This window comes from Ornithorhynchus anatinus, chromosome 4 (assembly GCF_004115215.2).
Source record: "Ornithorhynchus anatinus isolate Pmale09 chromosome 4, mOrnAna1.pri.v4, whole genome shotgun sequence".
NCBI classification, from domain to species: Eukaryota; Metazoa; Chordata; class Mammalia; order Monotremata; family Ornithorhynchidae; genus Ornithorhynchus; species Ornithorhynchus anatinus.
In genome coordinates, this window is record NC_041731.1 from 127,525,962 (window position 1) to 127,549,352 (window position 23,391).

The 23,391-nt window shown below is 56.1% G+C and overlaps 1 protein-coding gene across 1 annotated transcript in view; it reads left to right on the forward strand.

Moving 5' to 3' along the window:
• Positions 1 to 23,391, forward strand: part of EVC (EvC ciliary complex subunit 1) — an 82,058-nt gene that overhangs the window by 3,301 nt on the left and 55,366 nt on the right. Inside the window, exons 2-6 of the mRNA XM_029063591.1 lie at positions 4,729 to 4,851; positions 15,140 to 15,223; positions 16,492 to 16,724; positions 18,367 to 18,451; positions 20,499 to 20,597. Coding sequence (XP_028919424.1) covers positions 4,729 to 4,851; positions 15,140 to 15,223; positions 16,492 to 16,724; positions 18,367 to 18,451; positions 20,499 to 20,597 — 624 coding nt within the window. The remainder of the gene's footprint in view (positions 1 to 4,728; positions 4,852 to 15,139; positions 15,224 to 16,491; positions 16,725 to 18,366; positions 18,452 to 20,498; positions 20,598 to 23,391) is intronic.

Below are 23,391 nucleotides of genomic sequence, written 5' to 3' on the forward strand. Positions count from 1 at the left end.
GCACGCAATAAGCGCTCAGTGAATACCATTGAATGAATGAATGAATTGTCTCTATCTGTTGCCCAATTATACATTCCAAGCGCTTAGTACAGTGTCCTGCACAGTAAGCACTCAGTAAATACTACTGAATGAATAAATGAGTGATCCTATTTATTTTGTTAATGAGGTGTCCATCCCTTTCATTCTATTTATCATGATGATGTTTCTCGTTTTTGTTTTGTTTTGCTCAGCCGTCCGTCTCCCCCCATCAGACTGTGAGCTCCTCGTTGGGCAGGGATTGTCTCAGTCTGTCGCCGAATTGTCCATTCCAAACGCTTAGTCCAGTGCTCTGCACATAGTAAGCGCTCAATAAATACTATTGAATGAATAAGCTCTTGGATCAGCATCACGGCGGCTTGGATGGAGAGGGGAGGGGGAATTTTAGCAATGTCGTCAAGGTAAAAGGGACAGGATTAGGATACGTGGTTTGGCGTATACTCCGAGTCTGTATGTTGAGTTTTATTGAAGTACTGAACCTGGGTGTCCATCACTCAATCAGCGGTATTTACCGAACGCTTACCGAGCGCGTGGGAGAGCATTCATTTATTCATTCAGTAGTATTTATTGAGCGCTTACTATGTGCAGAGCAGTGTACTAATCGCTTGGAATGTACAATTCGACATCAGAGCATAGTACAGAGGAGTGTGTAGACCTTTTTCCTCCCCACAAGAAACGTAGAGTTTAGAGGAGGGAGACGGAGCTGTACCTAAGTGCTGTGGGGCTGAGGGTGGGGAGAATATCAAGTGTGGGAGAATATCGAGTGTTAAAAGTGTGCTTGGCATTCATTCAGTTGTCCGGTCGTATTTCATTCATTCAGTAGCATTTATTGAGCGCTTACTGTGTGCAGAGCACTGTACTGAGCGTTGGGAATGTACAATTCAGCAACAGACGGAGACAATCCCTGCCCAGCGACGGGCTCGCAGTCTAAAAGGGCGACAAAGCCAAACGGAACAAGTAGACAGGCATCGATGCCATCAAAATAGAGTCATAGATATATATACATCGTTAATAAAATAGAGTAATAAATAATATGTACAAATATACGCAAGTGCTGTGGGGAGGGGAAGGGGATAGAGCAGAGGGAGTCAGTAGCGGCAGTGGGGAGGGGAGGAGGGGCAGAGGGAAAGGGGGGGAGGGCTCAGTGTGGGAAGGCCTCCCGGAGGAGGTGAGCTCTCAGTAGGGCTTCGAAGAGGGGAAGAGAATGAGTTGGGCGGAGGTGAGGAGGGAGGGCCTTCCGGGACCGCGGGAGGACGCGGCCCGGGGGTCGACGGCGGGACGGGCGAGGACGGCGGGGAGGCGGGCGGCGGAGGAGCGGAGCGCGCGGGGTGGGCGGTGGAAAGAGGGAAGGGAGGAGAGGTAGGAGGGGGCGAGGGGATGAAGAGTTCTCAAGCCAAGAGGGAGGAGTTTTTGCTTCGTGCGAAGGTCGATAGGCAACCACTGGGGTTTTTAAGGAGGGGAGTGACGGGCCCAGAGCGTTTCTGCGGGAAGATGAGCCGGGAAGCGGAGTGAAGAATAGACCGGAGCGGGGAGAGCCGGGAGGAAGGGAGATCGGAGAGAAGGACGACGCAATATTCCAGTCGGGATAATGCGAGAGGTTGTACCAGCAAGGAGATAGAGAGGAAAGGGCACGTCTCGGTGAGGAAGGTGAGACCGGAAGGTTTTCGGGCGGATCGGTTGCGTGAGGTGAATGAGAGCAGAGTCAAGGATGACACCGAGGTGGCGGGCCTCTGGGACGGGAAGGATGGTCCTGCCGTCCACAGTGACGGGAAAGTCAGGGAGGGGACAGGGTTTGGGAGGGAAGATAAGGAGCTCGGTCTTGGACACGTTGAGTTTTAGGTGGGCAGACATCCGGGAGGCGACGTCCTCAAGGCAGGAGGAGATACCAGCCCGGAGGGAGGGAGAGAGGACAGGGGAAGAGATGTAGATCCGGGTGTCATCTGCGTCGAGATGGAAGTCGAAGCCGTGGGAGCCGATGAGTTCACCGAGGGAGTGATTGTAGACGGAGAACGGAAGAGGGCCGAGAACTGACCCTTGAGGAACCCCTACGGTCAGAGGATGGGAGGGGGAGGAGGAGCCCGCGGAGGAGACCGAGAATGACCCGCCAGAGAGATGAGAGGAGAACCGGGAGAGGACGGAGTCTGTGAAGCCGAGGTCGGATAATGTGTCGAGGAGGAGGGGATGGTCCACAGTGTCAGAGGTACCTGAGAGGAGGAGGAGGATTAGGATAGAGTAGGAGCCGTCGGATTTGGCGAGAAGGAGGTCACGGGTGGAGGGGAGGGGACGGAAGCCAGATCGGAGGGGGTCCGGGAGAGAGTCGGAGTTGAGGAATTCAAGGCAGACGGTGTAGACGACTCATTTTGGGAGTTTGGAAAGGAAGGGTAGGAGGGAGATAGGACGATGACTGGAAGGGGAGGTGGGGTCGAGAGAGGGGTTTCTTAGGATGGGGGAGACGTGGGCACGTTCGAAGGCAGAGGGGGAGAAGCCCTTGGAGACCGTGTGGTTAAAGATGGAAGTTAGGGAGAGGAGGAGGGAAGGGGAGATACTTTTTATAAGACGATCGGGAATGGGGTCCGAATTATTGAGCGTTTACAGTTTGCAGATCCCTGTACTAGGCGCTTGGGATGTACAATTCGGCAACAGATAGAGACGATCCCCGCCCAACGACGGGCTCGCGGTCTAAAAGACTGGCACCTGTAAGCACTAGGCACCTAGTGAGCACCTAACAAACACCCCAGTGAGCACAGAGGACTAATCGAGGATCGCCCACCCTGTTGGAAAAAGATCTAACGGGACGAAAAGAAAGAAAAATTTTAAACTATGGGGAATCTTATTCATTTCTTCCAGCCTGTGTAAGGAGGGCATTCAGTGAAACATTTTTCACCAGCTGCATATAAATTTATAATGAGCACGGGATCATAAAATGAGACTATGGGAGGAGTGTTTCAGCGGGCAAATCATTTTTACCGCCTTTTGCTGTTAAAAATCCTGGCGTATGTGTTTGTTACGGTCGGTTCTGTAAAATATTATTTAAAAATTGGTTTGGGGAAGTGTTCTCCGATTCTTTTGTAACTCAAAACGTTGGGTCGATCCACAGCTTCGAGAGACCCACGCCTCTACCGTTCGCGAAAGGAAGACTTTCGGATTACGGCAGAATTTGCCCTCTGGTTGTATTCTCTGCTTTCCTCTTTTTGGCAGTTCCCATCTGTAATCCTTCAGAGATTTCCTTCGTTCTCTAGGGTGTTCTAAACCAACTTCTTTATAGCGGTATGAATTTCAGGATTTTATAAAGGCTCTTTAATCAATAATAAATCAAAGTCGCTTAACCTCTCTGTGCCTCAGTTCCCTCATCTGTAAAATGGGGATTAAGACTGTGAGCCTCACGTGGGGCAATCTGATGACCCTGTGTGTAGCCCAGCGCTTAGAACGGTGCTCGGCACACAGTAACAGATCGCTTAACAGATACCGACATTATTGAAAGAAGACACCATACCGAATAACCAGCAATAATCATCATCATACTCATTTTGATATTTGTTAAGAGCTTAAGTGCCAAGCACTGTACCAAGCACTGGGGGAAATGGAAGATAAAGTGGACACAGTCGTTTGTTCATTCAGTCGTATTTATTGAGCTCTTACTGTGCGCGGAGCACTGTACTAAGCACTTGGGGGAGTGTAATTCAGCAATGAGCAGTGGACAGTCCCTGCCCGCGACAAGCGTGCAGCCTAGAGGCGGGGAGACAGACATCGAATAAATAAAGTGACGGGGATGAATATAAGCAGCGTGGCTCAGTGGAAAGAGCCCGGGCTTTGGAGTCGGAGGTCATGGGTTCGAATCCCGGCTCGGCCACTCGTCAGCTGTGTGACTGTGGGCAAGTCACTTCACTTCTCGGTGCCTCAGTGACCTCATCCGTAAAATGGGGATGAAGACTGTGAGCCCCACGTGGGACGACCTGATTCCCCTGTGTCTACCCCAGCGCTTAGAACGGTGCTCGGCACATAGTAAGCGCTTAACAAATACCAACATTATCATTATTATTATAAGCGCTGTGGGGTTGGGAGGGGGGGAAGAGCAAAGGAAGCAAGTCAGGAAGATGCAGAAGGGAGTGGGAGATGAGGAACAGAGGGGTTAGTCGGGGAAGGCTTCTTGGAGCAGATGCGCCTTAAATAAGGCTCTGAATGGGGGTGGGGGGAGAGGAATTGTCTTTGGGATTCGAGGAGGGAGGACGTACCAGGCCCGAGGGAGGACGCGGGTCAGGGATGGGCATTGAGACAGGCGAGATGGAGGCTCAGGGAGCACTAGAGTGTGCGAGCCGGGTTGGAGGAGAGAAGGGAGGTGAGGCAGGAGGGGACAAGATGGTGGACAGCTTTAAAACCAACGGTGAGGAGTTTCTGTTTGACGCGGAGGTGGATGGGCCACCACCGGAGTTTTCTGAGGAGCGGGGCGACTTTCCAGAACCTCTCTGGGGGACGGTGACCCGGGCAGCGGAGCGAAGCGTGGACTGGCGTGGGGAGAGACGGGAGGCTGGGAGGTCAGCCCAGAGGATGATGTAGCCAAGAGGATTTATCGACGCATTAACGCCGTCCTCGTCCTACGTGGGGCTCGAGCCCAAGGTAGCGCTTCACGCTGGTGGTGACGATCTGGTTCGGGTTACTGTATCTGACCCGCCGTAATTCCTCTCGGTGTTTCAGAATGATGACTCTCTGAGACTTCTCAAGGATCTGGACTCCGACGGACATGTTTTGGAAACTACCGCAGTACCCTGGAAGGGGAGAAGGGAAATTAAGATACCGGAAGAAGACATATTACGTGAGGTAAATAGTAATCGTGGGTATTTGTTAAGCGCTTACTATTGCAGAGCACCTTTCTAAGCGCTGGGGTAGATTCCTGATTCTATTTATTCCTGATTCTCTTTATTTGCTGCTGTTTTAATGAGATGGTCTTCCCCTTGATTCTGTTTATTGCCACTGTTCTTGTCTTTCTCTCTCCCCCAGTTAGACCGTAAGCCCGTCACAGGGCAGGGACCGTCTCTAATCTGTTACCGATTTGTCCGTTCCAAGCGCTTAGTACAGTGCCCCGCACATAGTAAGCGCTCAATAAATACTATTGAGTGGAGGAATGAACGAATAGAGGGTAATCAGGTCGTCCCACCTGGGGCTCACGGTTAATCCCCATTTTACAGATGAGGGAACTGAGGCACAGAGAAGTGAAGTAGTGCCTTGCCCGCAGTCACACAGCTGACAAGTGGCAGCGCCGGGATCTTTTCCGTCCTTTGTCTCATGCCGCTCGGAAGTGCTGACTCGAGTGTGTCGGTCAACGTGCGTCTCAGTCGATCAGACCTATCGTATTTATCGAGCACTGTATGCTCGCCGCACTGAGCGCTTAGTAGTAATGTTAGTATCTGTTAAGCGCTTACTACGTGCGGAGCACTGTTCTGAGTGCCGAGGTAGAGACGGGGGGATCGGGTTGTCCCACGTGGGGCTCCCGGTCTTCATCCCCATTTGACAGATGAGGGAACTGAGGCACAGAGAAGTGAAGTGACTCGCCCGCAGTCCCACAGCTGACAAGCGGCAGAGCCGGGATTCGAACCCACGACTCCCAAACCCGTGCTCTTTCCGCTGAGCCACGCGGTACAGCGTCTAGTCTCCTCTTCGGGAAATCCGGAGGGGGGGAGAAGAGAAGAGGGAGTCTCCGTACAATCCGGCAGAGGCTGCTAACGCGGTGGACCTCTGGACATGAGAAGCGGCGGGCCTTAGTGGAATGAACCTGAGTGGGGGGGGGGGGAGGGTCAGGAGGCCTGGCTTCGTCCGTTCGGTCAGTCGTATTGATTGTGCTCTTACCGTGTGCGGAGCACTGTGCTAAGCGCTTGGAAAGTACCATTCAGCAACGAATAGAGACAATCCCTGCCCACTACGGGCTCCCAGTCTAGAAGGCTTCTAATCATTCATTCAATGGTACTTATTGAGCGCTTACTATGTGCAGAGCACTGTACTAAGCGCTTGGAGTGTACAGTTCGGCGACAGATAGAAACGCTCCCTGCCCACTGACAGTCTAATCCCGGCACGGCCACTTGTCTCTCGTGATATTTGGGGCAGGTCACTTCACTTTTCCGCGCCTCATCTGTAAAATGGGAGGACCAGTACCGGTTCTCCCGCGTACTTAGGTTGCGAGCCCTGTGAGGGACGCGGACCGTGTCCATCCGGAATAATCTGCATATACCCCAGTGGTATATACGGATACGTATATGCAGTGGTTTGAACTTAACAGAATACCACAGTTCATTCATTCATTCAATAGTATTTATTGAGCGCTTACTATGTGCAGAGCACTGTACTAGGCGCTTGGGATGAACAAGTCGGCAACAGATAGAGACGGTCCCTGCCGTTTGACGGGCTCACGGTCTGATCGGGGGAGACGGACGGACGAGAACGATGGCACTAAACAGCGTCGAGGGGAAGAACACATAACACAGTTCTTATGATTGCGTTAGGAGAAGACCGTCGAGCGCGCATCTCTCCTCGCAAAAGGTCACCGTGATGAAGAGCCGGAAAGAAAATCTCGGCTCCCTCCGATCTCGTGCCCTTCTTTCCTTCCGTTGGTTTGCTCTGTGCCAGTTTGGCCGGGGAAGGCGGAAGGGTTGGCGGCGGAAGGTCGGGACGTGGTCGAAAGCGAGCTCTCGGGCGTGTGCCACGTAACGATTCCCAGGTAGAAAGCAGGTGGGTGGAATTAGGGAGCGGGTCTGGACCTGGCAGGAGATCCAGGGCCCGAGGAAACAGCGGGTTACCAAAGCCCGGCGGTTCTTCCTTCGCAGAATCTCCGGAATCTACCTTTTCATCTCCGTCCAAGCTATTTGGATCTAAATTCTCGACGTTTCCCGCCTCGACGTCTGCATCGGCCTCCTCGCTGACCTCCCTGCCTCCCGTCTCTCCCCACTCCAGTCCGAACTTCCCTCTGCAGCTCAGGTCCTTTTTAGAAGACACCGATGCTTTTCGGGTCTCTCCACTTTGCAGAAGCCTCCTGCGTCTGTCCGTGCCTTTCTACATCAGGCAGAAGCAGAGTAATAATTTTGCTATTTATTAAGCGCTCCGTATCCGCCGAGCACCGTACTAAATTCTGGCCTGGTTTATATACGAGGGAATCAACTCCCACATGGGGCTCACGGTCTAAGTAGGAGGGAGAACGGGTGTCGAGTCCCCATTTTGCGGACGGGGGAGCCGAGGCACGGGGGGAGTATGTGATTTACCCAAAGTCGTAGAGCGGCCGAGCCGGGATTAGAATCCAGATCCTCTGACGGCTTGACCCAAGCTCTTCCGCTAGGCCACACCGAGTCTCTTGTGACCACAGAAGCAGCGTGGCGTAGCGGCTAGAGCCCGGGCCTGGGAGTCAGAGGGTCACGGGTTCTAATCCCGGCCCTGTCACTTGTCTGCTGTGTGACCTTGGGCGAGTCCCTTTACTTCTCTGGCCCTCAGTTCCCTCATCTGTAAAATGGGGATTAAGACCGTGAGCCCCACGTGGGACAACCCGATTCCCTCGTATCAACCTCAGGGCTTAGTACAGTGCTTGGCACCTTGTAGGCGCTCGTCGGATATCATCACCGTCAACTGTAAAATGGGGATTGAGACTGCGAGCCCCACGTGGGACAGGGACCGTGTCCAGCTCGATCTGTCTGTAGCCACCCCAGCACTTAGTACGGCGCCTGGCGCACGGTAAGTGCTTAACAAATGCCGTCATTGTCATTACCCTCGGCTTTAAGCCGTTCCGTCAGTATCTCCCCATCACTTATCCTTTACGGGAAGCAGCGGGGCTCGGTGGAAAGAGGCCGGGCTTGGGAGTCAGAGGTCGTCGGTTCTAATCCCGCCCCCGCCACTCGTCAGCCGTGTGACCTCGGGCAAGTCGCTTCGCTGCTCTGGGCCTCAGTTGCCTCATCTATAAAACGGGGATGAAGACGGCGAGCCCCACGTGGGACAACCTAAATCCCTCGTATCTACCCCGGCGCTTAGAGGAGGGCCTGGCACCCGGTGAGCGCTGAACGGATGCCGGCGTCATCCTTTATCTACACTCCCCTCCACCGCGATCCGGCTCGGATTCCTCATTCCTTTCGAGCCAGCCTGTTCGCGGTGCTCCCTCCCCTTCTCTCTCACCTCCGACCTCTTGCCCGCTTCCCCCCTCCTGGCCCAGAACTCCGTCCCACTTCCCGTCCGGCAGAACACCCGCGTCCCCATTTGCAAGACCCTTCTGAAATCCCATCTCTCCCAGGAGGCCGTCCCTCGTTCGTTTCGCGATCGTGGCGGGTGTCAAGCCCTCGTTCCGTGCCGAACGCGACACCGAGTGCGGGGGGGCAATTCGAGATGATCAGGCCCCACGTGAGGCTCGCGGCCTGAGTAGGAGGGAGAAGAGGTATCGAATCCCCGTTTTGCAGACGAGGGAACCGAAGGCCAAAGGAGTGAAGCGACTTGCCCAAGGTGACACGGCAGCCAGATGGTGGAGCCGGGATTAGAACCCAAGACCTCTTTTTCCACCGGGCCGTGGCGCTCCCCGCCCCGTTCGTCTCTCATCCCCCCACCCTTCCTCCCACGGCCGAAGCGGCGTGGCTCAGTGGCAACGGCCCGGGAGGTCACGGGTTCTGATGCCGGCCCCGCCACCTGTCAGCTGTGTGACTTTGGACAACTCACTTCACTTAGTGCCTCAGTTATCTCATCTGTAAAATGGGGATGAAGACCGTGAGCCTCACGTGGGGCGACCCGATCGCCCTGTATCTACCACACTGTTTGGAACGGTGCTCGGCACATAGTGAGCGCTTAACAGATGCCAACGTTGTTATTGTTAACACTTCCACTTGAGTTCCCCCGAATTGTGGCCCTTTAGGCGAATCGTTGCCTTTAAACTCTGTTGCTTCTTCCTATCTGAAATTTCCGACTCTCCCATTCGGCTCCCTGCTAGATTATAAACTCCTGGAGAGCCGGGATGGTTTCTGTTACCTCTGTCGTATTCCCCAAAGCGCTCAGTGTAGTGCTTTGCACAGGCTAAGTGCTGAATAGATACCGGTGATCGACGGGTCGATCGATCGGCTGAAAAGGAGCAGGGAGACGTTGGAACAGTGTAGTACGGCAACAGTCCCGATGATGACTGATGCTGGGATAATGCGGTGACGTTATTGATATCATTCATTCATTCATTCATTCAGTCGATCGTATTTATTGAGCGCTTACTGTGTGCAGAGCACTGCACTAAGCGTTTGGAATGTACAGTTCGGCAACAGAGAGAGAGAGACAATCCCCGCCCAACGACGGGCTCACAGTCTAAACGGGGGAGACAGCAGAGGAGAGCAAAGAAAATATTAATGTCGGTCTCCCCTTCTAGACTCTAAGCTTATTGTGGGCAGGGAACGTGACTGTCGACTCTCTTATATCGTACTCTCCCGAGATCTTGGTACAGTGCTCTGCACACAGTAAGTGCTCAGTAAATATAATAGTAGTAGTAATAATGTTGGGACTGGTTAAGCGCTTACTATGTGCAGAGCACCGTCCTAAGCGCTGGGGCAGATGCAAGCTAGTCAGGTCGTCCCACGGGAGGTTCGCGGTCTTCATCCCCATTTTCCAGATGAGGTAACTGAGGCACAGAGAAGTTACGTGACTCGCCCACAGTCCCACAGCTGACGAGTGGCAGAGCCGGGGTTCGAGCCCGCGATCTCTGACTCCCAGGCCCGTGCTCTTTCCGCTGAGCCACGCTGCTCCTCTAATACTTACGGTATTTGTTAAGCACTTGCTATGTGCCAAACTCTGTTCTAAGCACTGGGTAGATACAAGTTAGGTTGGACACAGTCCCCGTCCCGCATGGGGTTCCCAGTCTCCATCCCCAGTTTCCGGATGAGAAGTGAAGCGACTTCCGTTCATTCGTTGTCGTATTTCCTGAGCGCTTACTACGTGCAGAGCACTGGACTGAGCGCTTGGGACGGACGGTTCGGCAACGGAGAGAGACGGTCCCTGCCCGATGACGGGCTCACGGTCCGATCGGGGGAGACGGACGGACAAAAAACAAGACGACGTTTGCCCGGGGTCGCCCAGCAGACCGGCGACGGAGCCCGGATTAGATCTCGTGGCCTCGTGACTCCCAGGCCCCGGCTGCAGCCGCTCGGATCGATCGAGGCGGAAGCGACAGAGAGACCCACCCGTCGGCCTTTAATTAGAAGCGGCCTGACTTTACGGGGACGTCAAGAAGGTCGTGGCGCCGTGAAAGAGGATCGAGACGCCGCTTCGTCTGGAAAGCGGATGACAGATGTATTTCTGCCCAGTGTGGAAGTGACTTTCGGTGATTCTCTCGGGTCTCATCAACCGTTAGGGATAAACGTCGTCGCGTCCTCAGCGACGCTGTCTTCAAGCGGGCAGTCAGTCAGTCAGTCTGGTATTTATTGAGCACCTGACGGTGTGCGGAACTGGATAACGAGGGCTTGGGAGAGTGCAACGGAGTTAACAGTGATAATGATGGTAATAGTTACGGTTCTTGTCTGCCCGTCTCCCCCGATTAGACCGTGAGCCCGTCGAAAGGCAGGGACCGTCTCTACCCGTTGCCCACTTGTACGTTCCAAGCGCTCAGTAGGGTGTTCCGCACATGGCAAGCGCTCAATGGACGCTATTGAATGAATGAATGAATGAATACTTGTGAAGGGCTCGCTGTGTGCCCGACACTTTCCCGAGGGCCGGGAGAGAGACAAGCAAACCGGGATGGACACGGTCCCTGTCCCACGTGGGGCCCACGCTGTCGATCCCCATTTTACAGATGAGGGAACCGAGGCTCGGAGGAGGGAAGTGACTTGCCCGAGGTCACACAGCGGCTAAGTGGCGGAGCTGAGATCAGAACCCGTGACCTTCTGACTCCCAGGCCCGGGCTCCAGCCCCTCTGCCTGCTTGCTTCTCTCGGCAGACAAGTTCCCTGCCCGCCACGGGCGTAGGGTCTGGAGGGGGTGACGGGCATCAATATAAATAAATCATTTAGACCGTGAGCCAGTCACTGGGCGGGGATCGTCTCCATCTGCTGCCCAGTCGTATTCTCCAAGCGCTTAGCACAGTGCTCGGCACACAGGAAGCGTTCAGTGAAGACGACCGAATGAGTGAATTTACAGTCTGTGAGTTACGGACATAAGTGTTGACTCTAAGGGGTCACGCTAGACGACTCCTCTGGGAATCGGCTGCACTAGCTCCTAGGAGTTTAACTTATTCGATCCGTTCGGCTTTGCCGGGCGCTTACTACGTTCAGGCACCGTACTGAGCGCTTGGGAGACACGTCCCCCTGCCCACGGCGAGTCCTTCCGTACCGTCAGCTCGCCGTGGGTGGGAGATGCGTCCGTCGTATCGTCGTGCCGTGCTCTCCCGGGCTCCTAATACAGCGTCCCGCGCCGTACGGTAAGCGCTCGATAAATAGGATGGATGGTTCGACTGATTCGGGGGGGCATTTTTCCCCGGTAAACTACGAAGGTTCTTCTCCAAGACACACACTCATCACCGGTCTCAAAACTGCCTTTTAATGATAATGGCGGCATCTGTCAAATGGGGATGAAGACCCTGAGCCTCCCGTGGGACCACCTGATGACCCCGTATCTCCCCAAGCGCTTCGAACGGTGTTCTGCGCATAGTAAGCGCTTGACGAGATACCAAAATACCAACATTATCTGTTTAGCGCTTACCGTGTGTCAAGCACTGTGCCGAGCGCTGGGGTTTTAACGAGAGGTCCCCGCGGACTGCCGTACGGAGATATCAGCGTCGCGCGGAACGTGCCGACTGCACGCGGGGGGGGGGGGGGCGCGGCTCGGTGGAAAGAGCCCGGGCTTGGGGGGCGGAGGTCACGGGTTCACGCCCCGGCTCTGCCGCCTGGCAGCTGTGGGACTGCGGGCGAGTCGCTTCACTTCTCTGGGCCTCGGTGACCTCATCTGTCAAATGGGGATGAAGACCGGGAGCCCCCCGTGGAGCAACTCGATCACCCCGTATCTCCCCCAGCGCTCAGAACGGTGCTCTGCACCTAGTAAGGGCTTAACAGATGCCGGCGTTATGATGATTATTATTAAATCAACTGGAGGCAGAAATCATTCTGGGGGAGCGGACTCCATTTTAACTGGTGCCCTGTAAAGCGAAACAAATGTAAAACAGATGTGTTTGCCTGCAGCGACGTTTCTCCAGCTCACTCAAGGAGAGTTTCCCGTCGAGCACGTTTTCTCTGCCCTTTCTATTCCCGCCTTTGCTCTGGGGGATCGAATGATTCCTTAGCTCCGTCACGGGGTATTAAAGTGGCACGTTCGCCTGATCTGAAGCGTTCGAAACGCTTCTGTGGCGAATTACTTGCATAGAAATTGTCTCTAAAAAATTGTAATTAGTCGTGATTAATCAGAATTAATTGTATTGCGTAGGCCACACCGGGTCTCAGGAGCCGACGGGCTCGGCGGTCTGGCCAGACCTGGGGATGTTCGCCGCCGCTCTCCAGTTTGAATCGGTTTTCGCCGCGACGGACGGCGAACGGTTCATCGGTTTGAGGAACGAAAACGGGAATCAGGCGCTCTAGCTTTAATCCGTGGCAGGGCGCGTGGTTCTTTTCTAGGATTGGATAACCAGATTAAAGAATTCGCCGACCGGGATTGATTTCGCTTTTTTATCAAACCCTCACCCGGGACACCACGGCGTGAAACGCGACGCCGTGACTGCCCGGGGAACCCTGTTAAATATACGTCACCCGTCCACCCGGGGTACTTTTTAAAGTCGGGTCGAAAAAGGCCCTCCCGCTACCTTGTCAGCTCCTCGTTCCTTCGTCCGGTAGTATTTATTGAGCGCTCGCTGTGTGCGGAGCACTGTGCTAAGCGCTTGGAATGGACAACTGGGCAACAGATAGAGTCGGTCCCTGCCCAGTGACGGGCTCGCGGTCTAATCGGGGGAGACGGACGGACAAAAACGAGACAACGTAATCACGATAAATAGAATCAAGGGGATGTATGCCTCATTAAATAATGTTGGTATTTGTTAAGCGCTTCCTGTGAGCAGAGCGCTGTTCTAAGCGCTGGGGTAGATACGGGGTACTCAGGTTGTCCCACGTGAGGCTCAGTCTTCATCCCCATTTTCCAGATGAGGGAACCGAGGCCCAGAGAAGCGAAGTGACTTGCCCACGGTCACCCGGCTGCCAGGCGGCAGAGCCGGGATTCGGACCCATGACCCTCCGACTGCCAAGCCTGGGCTTTTTCCCGGGGTCGTGTCCCCCCCGTCCGCGTAAGAGGCAGTGGCCGAACGATAATCGTTAATACCGACGGGCGCCGCAGCGTTCCATCCGGTTATGGAAATCCCAGCTGTGTGACCTTGGGCAAGTCACTTCGCTTCTCTGGGCCTCAGTTCCCTCATCTGTCGAACGGGGATGGAGGCTGTGAGCCTCACGTGGGACGACCCGATGACCCCGTATCTCCCCCAGCGCTTGGAACGGTGCCCCGCACAGAGTAAGCGCCTAGCAAATACCAACATTATCATTATCATCGGAGGTCAGATCACCGAGGTGAAACGGTTCCTCGTAATTCCCGCGCACTTCGGTTGGGCCCCTCCCCGGCTCCTAAGCTCCCCTCGCACCCTTTGGGATCCGCATCTCTCGGTTAGCGGAAGCCCGGCGGGACCCGGAGGTGGGATGATCCTGACGATGCCCTAGTCAGGGGAGGGTGGAGTCCGTGGCGATCCTTCGGGCTGGACGCGTCTCCGCGTCAGCGAGGAGCTCTGGGAAGAAGCCGGATTGGCCGTTCCGAGCGCTTGGTCCGGTGCTCTGCACGTAGTCGGCGCTCGATGAGTGCCGTTGAGTGAGTGAATGAATCGTGTCTCTCTGTTGCCGAATTGTAGATTGCGAGCGCCCGGTACGGTGATGTGCACGGGGTGAGCGCTCGGTAAACAACCTCGAATGAATGAACTGTCCCTGTTGCCGAATTGTCCTCTCCCAAGCGCTTAGTCCAGCGCTCTGCCCACAGTAAGCGCTCCATCGATACGACCGAATGGACGGATCGCCTCTCTCTGTTGCCGAATTATACATTCCAAGCGCTTGGTACGGTGCCCTGCGCGCGGTAAGCGCTCAGTAAATACTACTGACGGAACGAGCGACCCTATTTATTTTTTTAATATGGCGTCCGTCCCCTTCGTTCCGTCGATCGCGATAACGGTTCTCGTTTTTATTTTGTTCTGCGTTACCCTGATGTCCGTCTCCCCCGTTAGACCGTGAGCCCGTCGTCGGGCGGGGATCGTCTCCGTCTGTCGCGGGTTGTCCGTTCCGAGCGCCTAGTACAGTGCTCTGCACATAGTAAGCGCTCGATAAATGCCATCGAATGAACGATCGAAGAAGGAAGAGTCGAAGAATGGGTCATTCACTCATCCAGTCGTATTTACCCGGCGCTTACTGCGCGCGGAGCACCGTACCGGACGCCTGGGGCAGTACGACGTATCGACGAGCGTCTCGTTCGTCCGCTCGGCCGCGTTCAGCGAGCGCCCGCCGTGTGCGGAGCGCTGGACCGAGCGCTCGGAAAGTACGGTTCGGCGACGGAGACGGTCTCCGTCCGACGACGGGCTCGCCGTCTAGGAGGGGGAGACGGGCATCGACGGGATCAGGATGAAGAGCATCGTAGCTATATACACACCAGTAATAAAATAGAGTAATCACGTTGGTATCCGTTAAGCGCCTACTACGTGCGGAGCGCCGTTGCGAGCGCTGGGGGAGATACAGGGGAACGAGGTCGTCCCACGCGAGGCTCCCGGTCTTCGGCCCCGTTTTACAGACGAGGGAACCGAGGCACGGAGAAGCGAAGTGACTCGCTCGCGGTCACGCAGCTGAGAAGGGGCGGGGGCGGGACACGTCCGGGCGCCGCGGGGCGGGGAAGGCGGCGGAGGGAGGGGGTCGGGGCCGACGGGGAGGGGAGGAGGAGCGGAGGGAAAGGGGGGGGGGCTCAGTGTGGGAAGGCCTCCCGGAGGAGGTGAGCTCGGGAGGGCTTGGAAGGGGAGAAGGGTGAAACCTTCTCCTCGCCACAGTGAATTTACGGTCCGGCGGGCGGCGGCGGGAGGGCGCTTCCGTATCCGTCGAAAAAGCCTTTTTGTTTCCACGCAGGCGGACGAGTCGCCTTTCAACAGCAGCGTCACGGCCTTTGCCCTGAGAGCAAGAGTCGTCTACCCCATCGATCAGAAGTTCAGGGTAAGAGTCCCCCGACGTCCGCTCTCCCGCACCGATGGTAATGTCGGCGTTCGGTAAGCGCTCCCCGTGGGAAGCAGCGCGGCTCAGCGGAAGGGGCCCGGGCTTCGGAGTCGGAGGTCAGGGGTTCGACTCCCGGCCCCGCCACGGGTCAGCTGGGTGGCTCCGGGCGAGTCACTTCACTTTCCGGGGCCTCGGCGACCTCATCTGGAAACTGGGGACGAAGACGGCGAGCCTCACGTGGGACGGCCCGATTTCCCTCAATCTCCCCCAGCGCTTAGAACGGTGCTCTGCGCGCGGTAAGCGCTTAACGGATACCGACGTTGTTATTAACAAATACCGATATGTATTTATATATACGATAGAAATAAATGAACGACGGATGTGCGCCTAGGCGCTGTGGGGCTCGGAGGGGGGATAATGATGTCGGTATCTGTTAAGCGCCCACTCTGTGCCGAGCACTGTTCTGAGCGCTGCTGTAGATACAGGGTAGTCCGGTCGTCCCACGTGAGACTCACAGTCGATCTCCATTTCCCAACTGAGGGAACGGAGGCCCAGAGAAGTGAAGTGACTTGCCCTCGGTCACCCAGCTGCCAAGTGGCGGAGCCGGGACTCGGACCCCCGAGCCCGGCCTCTTTCCACCGAGCCGCGCCGCTTCTCGACGAGGGGACGGATAAGGGAGCGGACCAGAGCGGCGCAGAAGGGGGCGGGAGAAGAGGAGGGGGGGATTCGGTCGGGGAAGACCGTAAGCCCGTCGGTGGGCGGGGGCCGGCTCCATCTGGTGCCGACCTGTCCGTTCCGAGCGCTCGGTACAGCGCTCTGCGCGTCGTCAGCGCTCAGCAGATACTACCGAATGAATGAACGACAAGGCTTTGAAGGGAGCGGGAGCATACTCTTCACGCGGGACAACCCGATCGCCCCGTATCCCCCCCAGCGCTTAGAACGGCGCCGCGCACGTAGTAAGCGCTTAACAGATACCGACGTCGTCGTTGCCGTCGTCATCCACCAGGCCGGGCCGCGGGGAAAGACGGAGGAGAAGCGGGCCGGACCCGGGCGGGCGGGGAACTGAGGGGGAAGGGTCTGTTTCGTATGCTCGATTCTGTTTGTCGCTATCGTCTCCGTCCGTCCGTCTCCCCCGATTAGACCGCGAGCCCGTCGGGGCGGGGGGGGGGGACTGTGTCGCCGATCCGTCGGTTCCAAGCGCTCAGTCCGGCGCTCTGCGCATAGTAAGCGCTCAGTGAACACGACCGGACGGCCGGATGTCTTCGCAGCCTCTGGCCGACGGCGCGTCCGACCCGTCCCTGGCGGAGGAGGCCGGGGGGGCGGGTCCGCCCCACCGGCCGGCCGACCCGTCTCCGGCCGGCAGCCTCGGCTCCCTCGGCCCCGGACCCGGAGACGACCGCGGCTCCTCCTCCTCCGGCCGCTCGCTGGCCAGCGACGACCGCTTCCCCGACGGAACCTTCCCCCGGGTGGCCTGCTTCCCCGACCTGCTGCTCTGCGAGAGGTGAGGAGGGGCCGCGGAGGACGGCGCTCGGCGCGCGGTTAAGCGCCGGACGGGGGCCGTCGGCGGGATTATCGTCTTTCCCCCGTCCCCGGCCGGGGCGACCCCGCTCGGTGACGTCCCTCTTCTGCGCCGCGACCGCCACGGTTACGCTGGCGGTCGTTCGGCGCTTCCTGGGCGAGAAGCGGCGCGGCTCGGGGGGAGGGGCCCGGGCCCGGGAGTCAGAGGTCGCGGGTTCTCATCCCGGCTCCGCCGCTCGTCAGCCGGGTGACCTTGGGCCAGTCGTTTCGCTCCTCCGGGCCTCGGCGACCTCCTCTGGAAAACGGGGATGAAGACCGGGAGCCCCACGTGGGACCACCCGATCGCCCCGTGTCTATCCCGGCGCTTAGAACGGTGCTCGGCGCGTAGTAGGCGCTCGACGGGTGCCAACATCACCGTTCTCTGCGCCCCGGTTCCCTCGTCTGTAAAACGGGGATGATAGACCGCGAGCCCCAGGTGGGACGACCCGATCGCCCCGTGTCTACCCCGGCGCTCCGAACGGTGCTCGGCGCGGAGTAAGCGCTGAACGGATACCGACCTTACTGTTCTCTGTGCCTCGGTTCCCTCATCTGTAAAGTGGGGATGAAGACCGCGAGCCCCACGCGGGACGACCCGATCGCCCCGTATCTCCCCCGGCGCTCAGAACGGTGCTCGGCGCGGAGTAAGCGCTCAACGGATACCATTCTTCTTCTTATTGTCATTATCGTTATTACGTGCCGGGCGCCGTACTCGGCTCTGGGATGGATACAAGAGCCCGGGCCTGGAAGTCGGAGGCCACGGGTTCTGTTCCCGGCTCCGCCGCTCGTCAGCCGTGTGACTTTGGGCAAGGCACTTCGCTTCCCTGGACCTCGGTGACCTCCTCTGGAAAATGAGGATCGAGACTGCGCGTCCCGCGTGGGACAGCCGGATAACCTCGTATCTGCCCCGGCGTCTAGAACGGTGCCTGGCGCCTAGTAAGCGCTTAACAGATACCGACGTTCTTATCAGGAAACCGGCTAACGAGGTCGGGCGCGGTCCTCGTTCCACGTGGGGCTCACCGTCTTCATTCCCATTTGGCAGATGAGGGGACCGAGGCCCGGAGAAGTGAAGTGACTTGCCCACGGTCACACAAAAGACGCACGGTGGAGCTGGGATTGTTCGTTCGTCCAATCGCGTCTTTCGAGCGCTCACTATGCGCAGAGCACCGTACCGAGCGCTCGGAATGGGCGGTTCGGCAACAGGTGGAGACGGTCCCTGCCCGACGACGGGCTCGCGGTCTCATCGGGGGAGACGGACGGCGAAGCAGAACGAGGTCCTTCTCGCTCCCTGGTGGAAGGAGCCTGGGTCTGAGAGTCAGAGGACCTGGGTTCTGATTCCGGTTCTGCCGCTTGTCCGATGTGTGCCCCGGGGCGAGTCGCTTCTCCGGGCCTCAGTTTCCTCATCCGTGAAGTGGGGACCGATTCTCCTCCGCCGATTTAAACCGTCGAGCCCCGTGTGGATCCGGGATCAGATCGTCTCGTGTCTGTCCCGGCGTGCAGTACAGGGCTCGGCACGTAGCGGACACTTGGAGCGAAGCACGGCGTTCCCAGGTTTCGACTACCGTAATACGTTCTTCTTTTTATTCCAGTTTCGACGTAAATTTATGTCTCTACGGTCTTCATTTGAAAAGCCTGTCGCTTTTGGACGCAGACCTGAGACAAGAAAAGCATGTGGTAGGTAGAGTTTTCTGATCCGCTCTTAGAGAGCCTAAGGAACATCCAGCGCGGCGCCTCAGTCAATTGATCTCCGTCGAGGAGCGGCCTGCCCTGTTGGAAAAGGCACGGGCCCGGGAGTCAGCGGTCCTGGGTTCTGATCCCAGCCCTGCCACCTGTGACTTCACTTCTCTGTGCCTCAGTTTCCTTCTTTGTAAAATGGGGGTCCACTGCCTGTTCTCCCTCCTCCTTACTCCCCAAGCCCCAGGTAATAGTAATAGTATTCGTATTTGTAAAGCGCTTACTCTGTGTATCTCCAAGGGGGAGATACAGGGCGATCGGGTCGTCCCACGTGAGGCTCGCAGTTAATTCCCCATTTTGCAGATGAGGTGACTGAGGCCCAGCGAAGCGAAGCGACCCGCCCACAGTCACCCAGCTGCCAGGTGGCGGAGCCGGGAGTCGAACCCGCGACCTCTGACTCCGAAGCCCGGGCTCTTGCCACTGAGCCACGCTGCTTCCCTGGACCTGATGATCTTGTATTCGTTCATCCGTTCTTGTTTACTGAGTGCGCAGAGCGTTGTACTGAGCGCTTGGGAGAGCACGGTACAGCAGGCACGTTCCCTGCCCACGACGAGCTCACGGTTTAAAGGGGGAGACGGGCAATCTCCGTACATACCCACGTAACCCGGCCCAGAGTCACACGGCAGACAAGCGGCGGAGCCGGGATTAGAACCCAGGTCCTTGCGACTCCCAGGCCCGGGCTCTAGCCACTCGGCCGCGCTGCTTCTCTAGTTCTCTAGTTAGAGAGAGTTAGTGGACGTGATCCCTTCCCTCCAAGAGCTTACAGCCTAGTAGAGTGACCGTCCTAGAGGAGAAGCTTCTAGAAGATAATGATGATAATAATGTTGGTATCTGTTAAGCGCTGAGCATGTGCGGAGCACTGTTCTAAGCGCTGGGGGAGGTACAGGGTCATCGGTTGTCCCGCGTGAGGCTCCCAGTTAATCCCCATTTTCCAGACGAGGGAACTGAGGCACAGAGAAGTGAAGCGACTCGCCCACAGTCACACAGCTGCCAGGTGGCGGCGCCGGGAGTCGAACCCATGACCTCTGCCTCCCGAGCCCGGGTTCTTTCCACTGAGCCACGCTAATAATGATCTTGGTGTTTGTTAAGCGCTTACTATTCAGAGAAGCAGCGTGGCTCAGTGGAAAGAGCACGGGCTTTGGAGTCGGGGGTCGTGAGTTCGAATCCCGGCTCCGCCACCTGGCAGCTGTGTGACCGTGGGCGAGTCGCTTAACTTCTCTGGGCCTCAGTTCCCTCATCTGTAAAATGGGGATGAAGACCGTGAGCCCCACGTGGGACGACCCGATTCCCCTGTGTCTACCCCGGCGCTTAGAACGGTGCTCTGCGCGTAGTAAGCGCTTAACAGATACCAACATTTTATTCATTCAACAGTATTTATTGAGCGCTTACTATATGCAGGGCACTGGACTAAGCGCTTGGAATGGACAAGTGGGTAACAGATAGGGACCCTCCCTGCCCAGCAACGGGCTCACGGTCCAAACGGGGGAGACGGACGGCAGAGCGAAAGAAAACGAGCAGACCGGCGAGGACGTCAGCGAGAGAAATGGAATCACGGACCTGTCCCCAAGAGGTGTGGCTGTGCTTATAGATCCGCCGGCGGAAATTATATCTTCTTGTGACCTCCGTCCACGCCAGGCCCTCAGAAGGTGTGATCGCTCGATCGATGACGACGATGATGACGCTGGGGGTTCCGTGCCTGTGGGTTACCGCGCGTGCCGATGTGTGTGATTATAGATCTGCCTCCAGATGATCCTATCATTTCATGACCTTTAGAGATCCTTCCAGCCCTCCGGCTATAAAGGCACACGGGGTATAGCGGATGGTGACGTTTTGAATCCTTGACTGAAATTCAGCTACCGCTCTGTGGGGACCCTTTCTGTAAGACGATGAAGCGCGTCCTTTAATCGGCAACGGATCCGAAGTCCCCGATGACGGAACACGTCAGAGAATCTCCAACGTTTGCCGTTCTTTATTTCTCTGTAATCAGATGTTCATCCAGATCTTCAAGAAACACCTTCGTGACGTCTTCCCTGAAAAGAAGACCGGTGAAGAGTTTTACGAAAACATTCTCTCGAAGCAACAGACGGTAAGATTTTACCCATATCTTCGAAGAACCCCTTTATGCCGTTTGCCCGAGAAAGAAGACGAGGGAAGAATTTTGTGAAAAGGTTCTCTCGAAAACCACACGCGGTAGGATTTTTTTCTTCTATGTTTCTAACGTTAACGTCACATTTTTCGAAAGCTGATGATGCCCGCGATGAAATCACTTGCCTTTGAAAGTTTAGCACAAGGTGCCCCTTTCTCTTTTGAGCGTTCAGATCGGTCAGTCATATTCGAAAGAGACGTGAGGCCGTCGTCGGGCGGGGACCGTCTCCGTCCGTTGCCGAGTCGTCCGTCCCAAGCGCTTGGTCCGGTGCTCTGCACGTAGTGAGCGCCCAGTAAATAATATTCAGTGAATGAAGGAAAGGATCAGCCTGACCTCGCGGAAGGAGGCCGGGTCTGGGAGTCGGAGAATCTGGGATCCACCCCCGGCTCCGTCACTTGCCCGCTGTGTGACTGTGGGCAACTCGCTTCCCTTCTTCGAGAAGCAGCGCGGCTCAGTGGAAAGGGGCCGGGCTTGGGAGTCAGAGGTCGTGGGTTCTAATCCCCGCTCCGCCACCTGTCAGCTGGGTGACCTTGGGCAAGTCACTTCACTGTGCCTCAGGTCCCTCACCTGTGAAATAATGGGGGTGAAGTCTGTGAGCCCTCCGTGGGACAAGCCGATTACCTTGTATCTACCCCGGCGCTTAAAACAGTGGTTGCCACATAGTAAGCGCTTGAACAAATACCAATATCATTATTATTATTATTCTTTGTGCCCCAACTCTTCTCCATCCCACTTGGACTCTGAGCCCCATCGTGGTAACTTTGTGCGACCTGATTTTCTTGCAGCTACCCCAGCTTAGTACAGTGCTTGGCGGATTCGTTTATAGATTCATTCGGTCGTTTTATTGAGCCCTTACTGTGTGCAGAGCACTGTACTAAGCGCTTACAATGATGGCATTTGTTAAGCGCTTACTGCGTGCCAAGCACTGTTCCGAGCGCCGGCGTAGATAGAAGGTAATCAGCCTGTCCCACGTGGGGCTCACAGACTTAATCCCCATTTTACAGACGAGGTCACTGAGGCCCAGAGGAGCAAAGCGACTTCCCCACAGTCACACGGCTGAGCCGGGAGTAGAACCCACCACCTCTGACTCCCAAACCCGGGCTCTTTCCTCTAAGCCACGCTGCTTCTCTAATAGCAAATAGTAAGCGCTTAATGAATATCATCATAATCGTTAGCATCGCGTTGTAGTTCTTTCAGAATTTTAAAAAGGGGTAGGTAATTACCTAATAAATTGGAGCTTCGTCGTTCTAACCCGAGTTGCGGTGGCCTCGGTAAATTTATAGTGTTGTCCAGAGGGACTCGCGGTCCCAGAATGGAGTTTATTTCCCAAGGTAACAGGGTGATTTATATAGTAAAAGAATGGGAAACCACAAAGTTTCTTTGTAAACTCTCCCAGTGAATTTATTAATAATACGTTGGTATTCGTTAAGCGCTTACTATGTGCAGAGCACCGTTCTGAGCCCTGGGGGAGACGCGGGGTCATCAGGTCGTCTCACGTGAGACTCACGGGTAATCCCCATTTTACACATGAGGGAACCGAGGCCCAGAGAAGCGAAGTGACTCGCCCGCGGTCACACAGCTGACAAGTGGCAGAGTCGGGATTCGAACCCATGAACTCTGACTCCCAAGCCCAGACCCTTTCCATTGAGCCACGCCGTTATTACATTGGTTCAAGCTACTGTCGCGGCCTGTTTCACGACAGCGGCTCCGCCAGTGAAGCGATAGTTCGGTCGGTCGGTCGGTCGTATTTACCGAGCGCTCACTGGGTGTAGAGCACCGTATTAATTGCTTGGGAGAGGACCGTGTGGCGGAGTTGGCGGACATTTTCCCGGTCCATAAGGAGCTTACGGGGAAGACCGGTATTAAAAGGAATTAAGAATGATAGTTACTCTTAATTTTATTAAGAAGAAAACGAATTAAAATGAATTAAGCAGTGGGGCTGAAGGCGGGGCGAATGAAGGGTACAAATCTAGGCGCCAGGGTGACGTAGGAGAGAGAGGGAATAGGGGAAACGAGAGTTTCGGCGGGGAAGGCCTCTTGGAGGAGTTGCGATTTTAATAAGACTTTGAAAGCGGGGAGGGTGACCGTCTGTCAGATGGGCGGCGGAAGGAATTCCAGGCCCCGGGCGGGACGTGAGCGGAGGGTCGGTGGCGAGACAGACGACATCAGGGTGCAGGGAGTAGGTTGGCATTAGAGTGGAAAGAGCCCGGGCTTGGGAGCCAGAGGTCATGGGTTCGAATCCCGGCTCTACCACCTGTCAGCTGTGCGCCCGCGGGCGAGTCACTTCGCTTCTCTGGGCCTCGGTTACCTCATCTGTGAAATGGGGATCGACCGTGAGCCTCACGTGGGACAGTCCGCCAACCCCGCGTCTACCCCGGCGCTCAGAACGGTGCTCGGCACATAGTAAGCAGCGCTCAACGGATACCAACGTGATTATTAGAGGAGAGTGAGGGTGCTGGATTGCAGTGGGAAATCAGTGAGGTAAGACAGGCGGGGACAAGGTGACTGAGGGCTTTAAAGCCGACGGGGAGGAGTTTCTGTTTCATTCATTCATTCAATGGTATTTATTGAGCGCTTACCGTGTGCGGGGCACTGTACTAAGCGCTTGGAATGTACAGTTCGGCAACAGATAGAGACGGTCCCTACCCAACAGCAGGCTCGCAGTCTAAAAGGGGGAGACAGACAACGAAACAAAATAAGTAGTTAGGCATTAGTATCGTCAAAATAGATATAT